Here is a 15858-nt window from a genome sequence, read left to right on the forward strand (position 1 = left end):
GGCCGAATTAGCGTCAAGTTATTTCACTCTTGCCCTTTCTTGACCTGTCTGTGCTTTGTCTCCTGTGTTCCTCACTTCATAAAGCCGCTCTTTTGTTTCTTCCTCCTTTTTTAGCAAATTAAATATGTATTTTGATTTTTACTGACATCTTTCTCTTGCTCCTGTTCTCCTATCTTTCTGTCATCTCTGACCTCTCGTCTTCGCTCTCATCACTCTCTGCTGCTGTCTTTCTGCTTCCTCTCATTTTCCGAGCCTTCGTCTCTCCTTTCTGTCTCCGTGTTTTGATTCTCTGTCTCTACTCCTTTAGCAGATGAAAGCGCAGTGTTTTCTTCTCCCGATCAGATGAAGATGAAAGTCTGATCTGTTTGTTGATGCCGTTACTGTAGCAACCTCTCACCTGTTTGCTCGCCATCAACCCCTAACGAGCAACTCTTAACTAGAAAATACCTCTTCAAAACACCAACGAGCACAAACACCGCACGTACACACAAGAAATAAACTACAACCAAGAAACACACACTGCCGGGCATAATCAAAAGGCACATGCACAAGCGCGCGCACAGACACGGCAGCCTGTGTTCTTGGCAGGGAGTTGGAGGATCTTTAATCCTCATCATGCAGCAGGTATCAATATCAGAGCCTCCCTGTCACCTTCTATTAGCTGCCCGAGAGACGCTGACGGGCGGTCGGTGGGCGAATAACCCCTGGTTAAATGTTTGGTGGTCCTAGATCTCTGGTGAGCCACATCCTCTGGGGGCAGGTTTCGAATAACCCCTGGTTAAATGTTTGCTGGTCCTAGATCTCTGGTGAGCCACATCCTCTGGGGGCAGGTTTCGAATAACCCCTGGTTAAATGTTTGCTGGTCCTAGATCTCTGGTGAGCCACATCCTCTGGGGGCAGGTTTCGAATAACCCCTGGTTAAATGTTTGCTGGTCCTAGATCTCTGGTGAGCCACATCCTCTGGGGGCAGGTTTCGAATAACCCCTGGTTAAATGTTTGCTGGTCCTAGATCTCTGGTGAGCCACATCCTCTGGGGGCAGGTTTCGAATAACCCCTGGTTAAATGTTTGCTGGTCCTAGATCTCTGGTGAGCCACATCCTCTGGGGGCAGGTTTCGAATAACCCCTGGTTAAATGTTTGCTGGTCCTAGATCTCTGGTGAGCCACATCCTCTGGGGGCAGGTTTCGAATAACCCCTGGTTAAATGTTTGCTGGTCCTAGATCTCTGGTGAGCCACATCCTCTGGGGGCAGGTTTCGAATAACCCCTGGTTAAATGTTTGCTGGTCCTAGATCTCTGGTGAGCCACATCCTCTGGGGGCAGGTTTCGAATAACCCCTGGTTAAATGTTTGCTGGTCCTAGATCTCTGGTGAGCCACATCCTCTGGGGGCAGGTTTCGAATAACCCCTGGTTAAATGTTTGCTGGTCCTAGATCTCTGGTGAGCCACATCCTCTGGGGGCAGGTTTCGAATAACCCCTGGTTAAATGTTTGCTGGTCCTAGATCTCTGGTGAGCCACATCCTCTGGGGGCAGGTTTCGAATAACCGTGTCTTATTTAAATTGTATGTTTTCTTGGCTGATGTGCCAGATGTTAACCACGGGTACTGTATGTATACATAACCAAGCTTCTGATGTTGGGGCTTCTGGAAAGCTGGGTGCAGTCACTGAGGCTAAGCTACTTCCAAAGTGTAGGGTCGCCTGCTTGTTGGACTGCAGTGTCCTGTTTTCTGTTTTTACATGTGCTAAAGCTGATGTGTGGATGCAGACAATTGGTCTCAAGACATCTGTGCAGTGAGGAATGTAACTGGTTACGTTTCCTGCCGAGTAACTAAACATTTCTTTTTCAATGAGTAGTTGATGACATTTTTAAAGTACAATGCCCAGCGCTGCTGTAATCATGCTCCTGTCCATACTGATCACAAAGCCAGTAAACCCAATAAAACATACACAGGAAGAAATGGAGACAAAATCCAAAGATCTCGCTCTCTGCTTCAGAGGTGTCGGAGCCAAATCTAATTGGTGTCTCTGTCCTGGCAGCTGAATATACAGTAGGTTTACTGCCAGTTGTTTTTCCTGGAAACCTACAAGCAACTGCCATATACTTGATTAATCAACTAACAGGCAGAAATGCACCGTGTGACCCTGAGGAAACCCCTGACGGTCCAGGGTCCTGTCCAGTCAGTTATCTAGCCCTGTATGAACTTATCATTACATTTTCCACTAAAGTCATGGAATAGATTATTTTTGGACATCTCTGTGGCTCGGTGTCAATTTTTCAACCCAGACAAAGCCGACATGAGGCCACACCGCTAACTAACTAACTTCACACAAACGAGGTCTTCATTTTGTACCAGAGGTACTAAGCGTACAGGGGTCGACGCCGTGACCTAATGTAAGATGTATTACAGACGCAGTCTGAATTCTCACACAATGCATCCTGGGAATTCTGCTAGTTCAGACTGTCAAACTGCAACTGGCAAATATTAGTAAAATCATGATGAAACTGTAAATGTATTGCAGCTTTTTGTATCTGTATGATTTTATGTGTAGAAAATGAACAATAAAAAAAACTTTGTTAATCCACATCCACAGGATTTTCTTGTTATTTAAATTTTGGCAAGTAATTTCACTGTACAGTTTTGTAATTTTATTAATATTTACATGTAAATGTAAGAAATAAACAGAAAACTGCTGTTTATTTTTTACAGTGCAGAGCAAAAAAACTCTACACCAAGGAGGGGAAGGTCTGTACAGTATGAATACCAGGAAAACACTGGGGGAAGTGGGGGGGTCGACCTCAACTTAGACCCTTTAAATTTCCCAGTTTTAACCAGTACATTGAACGTCCAGAATGTTGAGTTCCTTAATAATAATAATATGTAATTCTATGAGTTTCTGTGGCACGTTCACAGGTCATTAGTCACCGAGGATGGATGGGAAACATCATTAGGTCATGTTTTAGCTGCAAGGGTCTCTGAACAACACGAGGTGGGTGGGGACATGAAGTACGGACAGCAGAGGAAAGCCAGGCTCATGATACAAACTGGGAGGGGGTCAAATCTTACAAATGGCAGGAGCAAGGAGAGCTGAAAATAGGAATGACTGAGAGAGGAGGACATGAGTTACAAATGACGAGCAGGGCTGGAGGGCAAAGAGCATGATTGGACGGGTCTGTGGGGGGAGGGGGCGGTGGGTAACAAACAGTAGGGGAGGACAGGTTCATCTACTGTCGACAGCAGGGGAGAGTGGCTGAACAGATATGAAGGAGGAGAGAAAAAAGAGGTGCAGCGAGGACGACAGATGCAGAGGGAAAGAAAAAGCAACATACAGACATGATACAGAGGACGGTAGTTTGTTGAGCTTCACTTCAGAAGGACGAGCTGATCGCTCACACAGATATCCACAGTCTAGGAAAGTGTGTGTGCGCGTGCCAGACCCTGTCTATTAATTCTCAGTGTGTCCGGCCCCCAGAGCGCCTCCACTACAAAGGAGAGTCATCGGAGGCCCGGGGCTTGCTGGAGCAGCGTCTCTCGGATGCCCTATCGTAAAGGAGTGCAAATTCAATTAAGAGTCAGGTTACAGAGAGACAGGTGGGGGGGGGGGGCAGGGGGGACGACACTGAGAGAAGATCAAGTGGTGTGACAGACACCGACTAGATACAGTCTGATTTCTATTCCAAGTCAAAGACACACTGAAGGTCCACGTCACTTCTACCTCCCTGGGTTAGTATAAGAACCATGAACACAACACAAGCATGAATCTCAGCCACTGCATTGTGCTCTTAATGCTCTTCTTACTTTTAATCTGCCCTTGGCTGGACTGGTTCGGCACAATGCTGTACAGTCACTTGACTTGACACGGTGTCTGCACAGTAAAATGTGTTTGGATCTCTACAGAGCAAAGCGCAGCAGCTTTCATAGGGATCATTTCTTCTGTAGACAGAAGTCCCAATAAACACAGTTGGCTTTCTACATCGTAGCTACTGTTAAATTACATCCCCTCCACTGGACTGTGGTGGAGGCAGAAGTCTCGGGGATAAATCGGTTCAAAACCAGGACAAAACAAACCATTTACATGGCTCGACAGCTCAAGTGCAAAGTGAGAGGGTTGTGTGTTTGGGTGCACTGATGTGTGTATGTGGATGAGTCTGGGTGTTAATGCAGTAGTGTGTCTTTTTGAACATGTGTACACATGTTTGTGTGTGTATACATGTGTTTTTATAAATATATGTTTGTAGATGTGTGTGTGTGTGTGTGTGCATGACCTCTGCCGACCCCTGCTGCTTTCTCTTACAGCCGTACAGTAATAAGTTGCAGTGGAGAAATCGAACTCATTTACGGGTCCAAAAGCCAAAAACAGACAAATGATCACTAAAATGGAGCCCATTTAGCTTCGGCCCTGCTCTCTCTCTCTCTCTCTCTCCATACAAATGACTGATATCAATATTTCCAATCTTCATTTCTCCAGAAGCTCAGGTCCTCGTTCTGCCAGGAATCAATGGCTTCCCACTGAGAGCAGTGACAGGGATCAAAAGTAGGAGCAGCTCAATTCACTTTCTTCAGATAAAGTCTTGTTTCTGTACAGTTCCATTGTTTGTGTGTACACATGGTTTGTGTGAGGGTAAACCGATGCCCGTGTGTCGTGTTCACATTAATACTGACCAGTTTACAACATGACTCTTTTGCCTCGCTCACTGCCACGATGTCTGATGACACATCACGTTGTGCACAGAGACTGACTGACTGAGCGAGACGGAAGGATTTCTGTGACTCTTCAAACACGAACAATCCAACAACATGAATGGAAGCTAATATAGAAAGCTGCAAGTAAAGCAGGTGGAGACTGAACTTCCAGCTACAGTGTCACATTCATACAACTCTTTCTTTGGTTTCACATACAGTAACAAGCTCCTCCAACCAAACACTTCACCTATTAGTTATAGAACAAACATAATATTGCATCCAACCACAACATGGCTAAATACAACATGGCAACAAAAAAATGTACGTTTTACAATTCTACTTCTCAGACGTGTCATTTGGACCCTCCTGAGGATGAGAAGTTAAAATCTGCAGAAGACAGGAAAGCCAGGCAAGCACTAGTGCAGAAGACGATCCGTACAGGAGCAGATTACGGGCCCTGTTTTGACCACGGCGTCTGATCAAGATGTATCGGCACAAGTAGAGTCTGGGTGTGTCCATGTTCATTTCAGTCATTTGCCGATGAGGGAAAATGGTTCAAGTGTCCGTGCAAGTAGTAAAAGTGCTGTACGTGATCTCCTCATTAAAGCAGGGGTGTGTTTTGGACGTAACATGCAATTATCCACTCAGTGTGTAACCTGACATCCCCTTTAAGAAACGTGAGTTTGAACGTTTGGCGGGTTGCTAGCAGAGTTTTTCCATCTATGCACAAGGGCTGGGCAGCACGGTGGAACAGTGGTTAGTGCTGTTGCCTCACAGCGAGAAGGTTCCGGGTTCGAGCCCCTCTGTGCGGAGTTTGCATGTTCTCCCTGTGCTTGCGTGGGTTTTCTTCCTCCCACTGTCCAAAGACATGCAGCTTAGGTTGATTGGTGTCTCTAAATTGCCCGTAGGAGTGAGTGTGTGCATGTGAGTGGTTGTTCGTCTGTGTGTTGGCCCTGCAATGGACTGGCGACCTGTCCAGGGTGTACCCCACCTTCGCCCGATTGCCGGCTGGGATTGGCTCTGGCTTGGGACTGAGCGGTATTGAAGATGAATAAATGCACGAGGGCCTTTGTAACAACCTACTACTTAAAGTATCCGATCCAGAAACAAGCATTACTTTTTTTTTTTTTAACCAAAATAAACTGTGCTCCTGGTGTGTGTTGCCAGATGCTCACCACGCTTCAGTACTAGATATATTAAAGTGTTGAAGCATTAGGAAATCCCTATTTTAAAGTCATCATCCATAAATGACCTCAGACACAAAGCTAGCCGTTGTTCAGTCGACTCCCTGAAATGGTTCCTCTGACTCTTTGAGTGCAGCGCTGCCTGAACCAACAACTCAAACAGTCCAACAGGTCCAGAGGTGGCTGGAGCTTTACTCCTGAACCAAGCGGTGAAACTCTGTTCTCATCCTTTAGTCAGAATAGGATGCAGCTAAAATTTCCCTTTTACTTATTTTATGCAGCAAAATCACCACTGTGTCATAATCATTTGACAGTGACTTCATTCTTTTTCATTTCATTTCAGCTTTCTTAATTATTATTATTCTTTTCTTCACAGCGCCATCGCTTTAACATACTCCCTGTGACGCCATGTGAGACCAACAGGACAGGGCTAAGCGTCCTCACTCTGCACAGTTCCCTCTCTCCTCACGTCTAAGTTGATGTGGACTGAAGTAAAAGAGCAGCAAATGAACATTACACTACAGCTTAAGATTTTTAACGACTTTTAAAGCTTTTAAAGTATTTAATAAAAGATATTTATCAAATTAATGCTCACACACTAAAGGGTTTCTTTCTAAAATCATACTGGATCAGTTTTGTGTGTGTCTTCATGAATGTTTGTGCGACTAAATTCATCAGCGTATGTTTGTGCATCTTCATCTGTGTGTTACTTTATATTTTTATGCATTAATTTATTCATGCGTCTGTATGTGTGTTTGCGTGTGTGCCTCATTTGCATATGTCTGTATATCTGAGTGTTGACTTGTCAGTGTGTGCGGCCACATCAACATACATAACTGAACCGATGCACCTCTGTGTGAATGCATTTCTCCTTCAGCATGTATGACTGAGTGTGTGTGAGTGTGTGTCTGGTTGTCAGTCACACGGCGGGGCTAGGCTAATCAGTGCAGCTAGCTGTTCGCTGTGTGATGCAGGCTGATTAATATCCTGTTAGCGTCCCGTGGCTTCTGAGGCTAACTGCTGTTTCCTCTGTACATCCATCGCTTCAAAACAGCCCCGCTTTCATCTGGCCTCATTAAGACGATGCATTACTATACTTAGCAACAACGCGCACACACTGCAAATGTGATTTTTAATGCTTAGTGTTGATTGGCCAAAGTTCCGTCACATATATGACAGTAGCAAAAGTTAGTGAAGAAAAGTTAAGTGACACCTTAAGGCAGAAGCTGAAGGATTTTACACACACTGCCTTTAATTATTTCTTATAACTCCCCATCTCCTCGCTTGTTATAATCTGTTGCTCAGTACACTGTCAGTACTATTTGCAGTATGTATGGTGTACACAAAGAGTAAAGTAAAGATCAAGGACATTCTGTTTTCTGTGTGTGATGGACATTTATCCTAGCTCATCTTAAATCCTGCACACATTAGGAAAAATCTGACCCAAACCTCCTAAGTGTTTTGTCTCAATTAACAAAGTAAAAGACCTTAGGTTTGAAATGTTATCACCTATAGTCTGTTATGTGTGAATAATATTTGTTTTAAAACTTGCATCAACTTCTATGAGCTTCGGTTTGTTGAGTATAGGTTTAGTAACTTTAAGTCCTACTTTGCCTGTGGACTAAACTTCAGTACTATTTGCAGTACGTATGGAGTACACAACCTTTAAACCTACCTTGCAGAATCACACAGATACTGCAGAAATAAAAATCAACATTGGTAGTGAGTGTTTTGACAAAATAGTCAAATCTCAGTCTTCTTTGCCTCATTTGTCCTAAACTGTAATGGTGATGCATCACAGGCTTTCCTACCTTGAAGCTCTGCAGCTGCTCTGAGGCGTCTTTGTCCTGTCGGAGGCAGGAGTTGAAGATGAGGAGCTCGGTGTCTCGCAGCCACGCCTTCAGCTCTTTAATACGAGCCTCCAGCTGCTCCAGGAGCAAGTTGGTCAGCGGGGACAGGGCCGAGCGAGGGTTTTGCACAGGGACGCCTCCACCGCTGCCCAGCAGAGAGGGCGTGTTGGCTGACTGGTTCTGCTGGGAAGAACTGGGTGCTGAGTGCTCAGAGAGGATTTTCTGAAAGAGGAGGGGAGAGAAGGGCAAAGCCTGGGAGTTAGTGTGGTGACTCCTTGTTGTGTCAATGTTCCATCATGCAAAGCAGCATATCAATCAATACATACACAGCCATTAATCACCGACCCTCAGAAACGTACAGATCAATTAACAGGATGTCATGTGTTAGGTATTTTTAGTCAGCTAGATATTGGATAGATACTTTATGTATTAGAAATGTTTAGTGGAGATAGGATGTCTAGTTAGACTGTTAAATGCTTAGTCATGCTTATGAGTTTCTACAGGGGACATCTGGTCAAGGATAACTAGAGAGAAGGGATGATGACTGTCAGCAGACAGGGTGTTTAATATTATTATTATGACGTGTATAACTGTAGCCTTAGCCATAATATGTTCTTATGTTTAAGTCACGACATGTTACTAGAGGTCGTGTGAGAATGTTTTTAGCTACACACCACTTAACCAACAGACACACACACATTGATTTGCTTCATGTTTTGACTATTGCTATGACCAGCTGCAAAGCTGGTAACAGAGACGTCTCGGTTGACGTTCCTGTGTAGTATGGGGCTAGCCCAACCGAGGGGATATAATGTATAGGCCTGGTGGGTTCAGGGTCTTTCATCTTTCATCTGCCTGCGTGCAGTTTGGAGGTGCAAGATACCTGAGCGTGTAATGTTAATTTTTACCTGTGTTCATGGAATAAATCAGCACTGTTTTGTAGTTACTTGGACTGTCTCGTCTCTCAGAGTCAGTATGGTAACAAGAACCAAAGACCAACACATGTATTCTTTCCTAAACTGCTGGAGGACAGAGTGCACGTCGGATTTTGAGCTGACTTATTCATGTCACTGTTAAAGATCTAATCACAGTTCGTTGGTCGACCTTGTTTACAACTGGTTTATGCATCTCACATGAACAGAATACTGAAATTCAAAGGCAGATTTCAACTGACAGCAGCACTTTAGAAGAGTGAGTATTTCATACTGTCACACATGGTAACACTACTATTTTACTACATATTTTGCTGTAAATTAAAATATACTGCATACCGGAAGCTATGATTTCAACAGTGTGTTTTACAGTCGTACAGATCCAAACAAGCTGTACGTCCTGCTATGAGAAGACACTGTTGACCACAGAGACTATACAGAACAAACTAATTGGTTTGAAGCTGATTCTGTTGTTACAGCTACACATTCTGCTGCTTTTGCTGTTCAGCTGTCTTGCTCATTCCAAGGTTTGACCGACTTTGATTGTGAAATGAATTCCCTGAATGACATACTATATCACAGTTACCCATAATGAGGAGACTGAATCCATATTGTCAACTCTCAGCTGCCTTTTATATCATTATTTATTTCTGCAAGGCTTCTAAGGCTGTGACTGTAGCTATGAATGAGCCTGACGCCGCCGATGCTGTCTTCATTCCCCTTCAGTCTGTTGCTGTATGAACGAGGGTGCTGTTGTTGACGAACGGAGCTTCAGGAATTTCACTGGTGCTTTTCCAGGTGCAAACAGATCAGCTGCTAATTCAGAGCATCTAGCAGCTTCACCCACAGAGCTGATATTCACACCCAAAACAAAACATCATTTAGACACAATACAAACTGAAAGGCTGTTTGGTGAGGAGCAATCACTGTTTCAAATAGGAGCAAGTGAGAACAACAAGAGCCCGACTCCACCAGTGTGTGTGTGTGTGTGTGTGTGTGTGTGTGTGTATAATAAGCACTGCAGAGTAATTTTCCAACCCCTGTTGATCACACAGTAAGAAACAGCAGCCACTGAGAGAGACTATTCCCCACTTGGATTTAGACAAGTGTGTGTGTGTCTGTACACTGTTTTTTTCCTGAAAAGTGCTCATCAATATAAAACAAACAAGCTTGTGATGCTCTCTGCTCGAGGCAACATCTGCTGGGCAGCAAACGATGCTCTAACGCACGGAGTCCAACATCTTTAGAAAAATAGCACAGTGCAATTGTGTGCTGCGGTTTTCTTTGACCTCTGACTCACAAGGTGTGTGTATTTAGCAGCTGTGGTATGAAAAGACAAAAACTCACGGTATGATATCGCCACAATAAAAAGTGCACAATATGATATTTGTCACAATTTGAAATAATGAAGAAAAAAGACAAACTTCCCCCTTTTACTAAATAAGAGATCAGCTTTTTGTATAATGTCTATAAAAGAAAATGCAGCAGTCAGTATCAGCCCTTCTATGAGCCACACACTGACACTGACACATCGGTGTTTTACTTCCCTCTAGGCAGGTTTAACCTTCCCTGTTTGGTGGCTGTGCCACCTGGTGGTCGGGGTCGCACTAGGTTACTAGACCAGAAGACGCCAAACTACACTGGGACAAGCAACATAACGATGAGATTTGTGCTTTACTGGAGGTGTTTTCTGTTTTTTAAGAAAAAAAAACTTTAAGGGTGGTTACTAAATGGTTGGTTTTGCATATGTGTGCCCGTTTGTTTGCCCATCTCCGTCGTTGGCAGACTGTATCTAGGGCTGCCTCAGTGCTAAACAGGGCTAGTACTGCCTTTGTCCAGCAGTATTTGCAAACGGTTCAGCCTTTGTCAGCTTCCTTTTCACACGGGTCATTTCTTGAAACAGGAAAACTGAAACGCTGCCACACAACAGCTCTCAAAATCATCGATGGAGAAATAACCATATGTAGACACCGTTGTAATCCCACAACATTACTGAGACATTTTCTATCATGATATCATTTCATCCCAACAGAGAAGATGTTTTTTACTAAAAATACTGTAAAGGTGAAAGATATAAACATAACTTATTATCCTAGAACCTGCTTCATTCCGCACTTCTGAAAATATATACTAGCATTTGGGAAAAGTTGGACATGAGATTATTAACATCAGATCTTTTATAATAATAACTAGTCAAAGTGCTTGGCACCAGGACACTTTGAGGACTGGGGAGTCCGGGAACCAAATCGCTAACCTTCCGGTTTGGAGACAGCCGCTCTGCTTCCTGAGCCACATCTGCATCTTGTTGGATTAGATACTATGAAAAAAATCTCAGTTGAAACAAATGCTGTGAGACAGTTTGGACAAGCGTGTCCATATCAGAAGTGACTTGAATTCAGTGAATCTGGTGTCCCGTCCATCACAGGTCTCACTGTATTTGATTGTGGATGCTCGATGCTAGGTTAAAAAAATTTAATTTATTAAAGTTCAGTATTACTGTCTTTTCTTCAATTGGTTCATTTTTATTGTTTGTCTGTGTTTACACATTTCTAGCTTCCTCATGTTAAATTCCTGTCAGTCACAAGGTTCTGTGCCTGCCCAGTCAAACATCCTCCTCTTTAACAATTAGCTGTTGAGAGCTGAGCTTTAATTATCTTTGTGATCCTGTTTGTAGAAAGTCTGTCTGAGATATAATGAAACTGTTGCAGCTTCATTTCACACGCTTTAGTTTCTACAGCACAGTCTGTAATCGCTCTGTCTTGTCTTACTCAGGGTCCATATTGTATTCTTTAAACCGGTGTAAGAGATCAGACAGCTGCTATCTCGCAGGTCTCGCTCCGTCTATAACAGGCAGCAAACAAGAGAAACTTTGAACACAGAGCTGCTTCTGAACAAGCCCTGCATGGGTCCCTGTTGCTCATTTGCATATGTATGTGTTCGTACAAAAGGTACTGAGCCGTTGGTATAGCAGCGACCCCCCCCCTCCAAGTGGAGACACTACTTTAGCTAAACCCTGGTAGGTAAAACCAGCCCATTAGATGATGAGGACGGGCGATAATAAGACCCCTGACCGGTGAAATGTGCAGTTAGCTTTGTGTTCAGAGGAGGCGACGGTGATTATGAGTCTGTGGTTAGTTTGGCAGGGAAGTAAAGAGGTGGAGAAGTGGAGACAGAGGATATCACCAGGGGCTTCATTTAACTGTACACTTTCCCAAGACAAGGAGACATTCCCACCGCAAAGCAACACGACCAACAAATCACCACAGGTGTGTTTAGCTCCTACTGAGCTGAGCAGCTGATGTGTTGACAAATGTTTCAGATTTCTGTCCTCCAACACTTGGATAGTTTCCTGTGTCCCTTGAGTTACACAAATGTCTTGCAGCATTTGTGTAACTGCACACGAGTTCTATATTTGCTTTGCAATTTGGCCGATTTCCTTATTCGTGTTGTGCGACACAGTGTCTGTGTTGTCAGCGCTAAAGATGTTTTCTTCATGCGCTTGTGTTTTCTGAATGTGCAGTGCATCCACCTCTGCAAACACTCAAATACCAAAAGATCTGCAGCTTAGCTTTGACTAATAAAGACAGATTCTTAATGCTGGACTACGAACAGCTCCGTGCCTCTCCCTGTAAAAAGTGACCAAAGAGAATGGGAAAGAGACAAAGGGGGAAAAAAAACTGTGGAGAAAACAGTGAGAAGCTGAATGAAGTGAGCAGGGAAAAATGTGAAAAAGATTAGAGGCAAGAACAAAAGGGGAATGAGAGAAACTGAAAAAGGTGAAAAAGAAAAATGTGGGAATGGAATGAACAAATGGAAAGAAGCCAGTGGGGGCGAGTGAAAATGAGAAAGAAAATTGGCAAATCAGAGAGATAAAGAGTGGAGGAGAGCAAATGAAACAAAGAGAGATGCTGTGTTGTTTTAAAGGGACTCAATTAACCAGAGTCTGTTTCCCTCCCTCCTCCTCCTCCTCCTCTTTCCCCACAGGCTGAAGTGGCGACCGGGTCCTGACTCCTGTGTTTTAGAGCGCTGATGGGAAAAGGACAAATACACAGATGAAAAGATATTTTAAAGTGTTAATTTACCTGCAGGTGAAACAGAACAAAGCACCTTTGTTTGGTGTCTGTATCTGTGTCTCTGTCACTCCAGATATAATTTTTGAGCTTTTGTCAATTGAAGGAAACTGTTGTTTACAGCCCAGACTCACGGATCGTCATGTGAATCTGATTTGTTAGTTCTTTAACTAAGAATCTATAGAAATACAGTGCTGGTATAAATATGTATTCGATAGATTTTTCTACACTGGTCATATTCTTTTATTTATTATTTTATATCTGTATCTGTCTAAACCATAGATTGTGTGTGTGTGTGTGTGTGTGTGTGTATACATATACGTATAAATAAATATTCTGTGCATGTGTTTGTACGGAAGCTACAAGCTCACCTTGAACAACGGTGAAAATGACAAGCTGCTGCCAAAATCCACAACAGAAAAGATGAAAGCTAATTTACAACTTCTATTTTCTTTGTCGTCATTTATTGTTGTGTGTGTGTTTGCGTGTGAGTGTGTGTGCACGCGCGTGCGTGTGCTCTCCATCAGGCCAGGGCAGGTCAGAGGCGAGGCACAGGACATCAATTCCAGTTAATTCCCAATTTATGTCAGAGCAGCAGATGCCGACACCGGCGCTGATAGGCCTGTTAATATGCGGCTCAGACGCCATGTTGGGGGGGGCAGAGACAAAGAGACAAACAGAGGCGAGACCTTTGATATGTAGGGACAATCACCTTAAAAATTCAGATTAGAACAAGAGAGATGAAAGAGATCTTCAAAATAAAGAAAAAAGATTGTTTTATATTATTTTGTCTGATTTTTAATTTTTAATGACAGTTTTATTCTTGTCTATTAATTTCTAAACTTCTGTGTTTTGATGGTTTTTGTTTCTTCCTGAGGATCATGTTTTATCTATACGCTGGGTGGAGGTGCACGGCGGAGGCCTGTGACTTCTAGACACCTCCTGTTCACATTGGTTCATTATCGTTTGTCAGTTTTATGTGAACAATTAAATGAAACTCACAAAACAAAACAAAAATCAGCGGGTGTCGACTAAAAGTGAGTCTGAAGTCTCATTAAATTCATGATGTCTGAAAAAGAGGTGCTTGATTTCAGAAACCATCATTAATTTCAATCGTGAACCTGCCACCTTTATAGCAGAGGGTACCGCAGCATTAAAGTCTGATTTCTGTGCAATATATTGATCGTATTTATTCCATTAGCTAAACCTTCAAATGCTTTCTACAGTTTCTTCATCTGCTTTTTAAACTCTCTGATGTCTATAGAGGACTGGACACTCCTGCTGCTACCTGTTGTAGCTGCACACATACTGTTCACAGGAGTCTGCACTCCACCTACACACAACAAGCTGTACATAGCATACATACGTATCTAATACATTTTGTATTTATAAATTATCTCCATTTCTCTTCCCTCTTCTTCTTGTCTCCTGATGCATATTTTGTTCTGTACCTCACAGCTCAACCTCACAACAACAAGCACTTCAATGCACAACTGCCACCGACATCTTGTGACCAGGACAAATAGAGGTGACACTAAACGAACTAAACTTTAATCGTGCACATGCAGTTCTAACAGGAATCCTCACAGGTGTAGCAACATGGACGGGGGGACGCTGGGCTTAGCAACGGGTCCAAATTGTGAAAAACCACCTCCGAACCACAGCGGGCTGAGGTATATGAACAGGGGCGAGAGATTAAAAGTGACTGCTTCACTGTCTCTTTGCTTCACTACCCAGAATTCCTCTGTTCCCTGGTGGCACACACACAAACACACATTGATATGTGCATGTGTGAAACAGCATTCAGAGTCCAAATGTCTCTTTGTCGGTAATAGAAGTTTAATCACAGTCTGGTTACTGTGGCGGAAACACACACGCAGACGCAGAGAAAGACTCATCTGCTGCTGTTTAATTTATAAAATGGAATCTGTTTCGCCGCGGTTGATACATATGTTAATGCACGCACATACACACTTCCAGCGACTTTGAATTTCTATGTGGGATGATAATGTGTGTGTGCATCATTAGGGACTACAAGGAGATGACACACACACACACACACACACACACACACAGATGTTTTTTGCTCCTCCGCTGCTACAGTATCTGTTTGTGGGAACGAGGCGGATGCGTCGACGTGCCGCTCTGTCGACAGGAGAGGGGACTTTGTTTCTTCAGAGGAACAAAGTCACATCGTCACATTTCAACCACCTGATGAGCCGCCGCCAGCTGTCACCCCACCACAGACCTGGAATTAATCGCCACGCCCGGGTACAGACAACTGCCGCCACTGTGCCCACCAGCAAGGCAGCCAATACTTTATAAGGGATGGAGGGAGAGCAGGAGTTTTCAGGTAGTAAAAGTTCATTTTCTCTTAAATAGTGTTAAGTGACTGACAGTTGAAGCTTTTATCTGAGTCATCAGTTCAAAATATGATCAGATTATCTGAGACTGGGCGACAGGTGGGGGGCACCTGGACAGAAACACACAGACTGGTCAGTCTCTGGTAGACAAAACGTGTATACTGTGTCCATGATTAACTAATACTGGCCAGTGTACTGGTTTCCTGGCAGATTTATACTGGTTTACCAACAGATTTATCGGTCAGGCTCTAGTACAGTATCTGGTCAGACCCATTTAAATCCAGCCTTAAAGCTCTAAGCAAAAACTAATCCTGTCAATTTATCCACCATGACATCAACTTTCTCAGATTTTCACCATTTACTCCAGTTAAAGTGCCCTTAAGCAAGGCACAGGGTGGTTTTTAGGATGATAAAATCAGATTTGGACAACAATTTGCTGTTGTTTCCGAGGCCAAGAATAACCTCTGACCCTCGACTTTGGGTAAAAAATAAAACCGAATCATCTCCAGCCTCCATAACAACTGGCAAACGCCATCTGCTGATAAAGACCAGAGATATGAAGTTCTGTCAAACGTCGAGTGTCTATTCATCCAGCCACCCACTTTATCTCTCTCTCTGCTGAAGCCTCAGACATTCCACCACACAGTTAAAGGCCACGGTGGCAGCAGAGCTCCTTAATTGAGACGATACTAATTATCATCTTCATGTTCTAGATTAGATCAGTGCTGATTAGCCTAAAATTAGACACACACACACACACTCCCGTCTCAACAGAAATAT

At 43.5% G+C, this 15858-nt stretch overlaps 1 protein-coding gene across 2 annotated transcripts in view; it reads right to left on the reverse strand.

The window, feature by feature from the left end:
- akap6 (A kinase (PRKA) anchor protein 6) overlaps positions 1-15858 on the reverse strand; it is an 82609-nt gene that overhangs the window by 31734 nt on the left and 35017 nt on the right. For both annotated transcript variants that reach the window (XM_020611528.1, XM_020611527.1), the window contains exon 4: positions 7675-7935. In XM_020611528.1, coding sequence (XP_020467184.1) covers positions 7675-7935 — 261 coding nt within the window. The remainder of the gene's footprint in view (positions 1-7674; positions 7936-15858) is intronic.

This window comes from Monopterus albus, unplaced genomic scaffold (assembly GCF_001952655.1).
Source record: "Monopterus albus unplaced genomic scaffold, M_albus_1.0 scaffold115.1, whole genome shotgun sequence".
NCBI classification, from domain to species: Eukaryota; Metazoa; Chordata; class Actinopteri; order Synbranchiformes; family Synbranchidae; genus Monopterus; species Monopterus albus.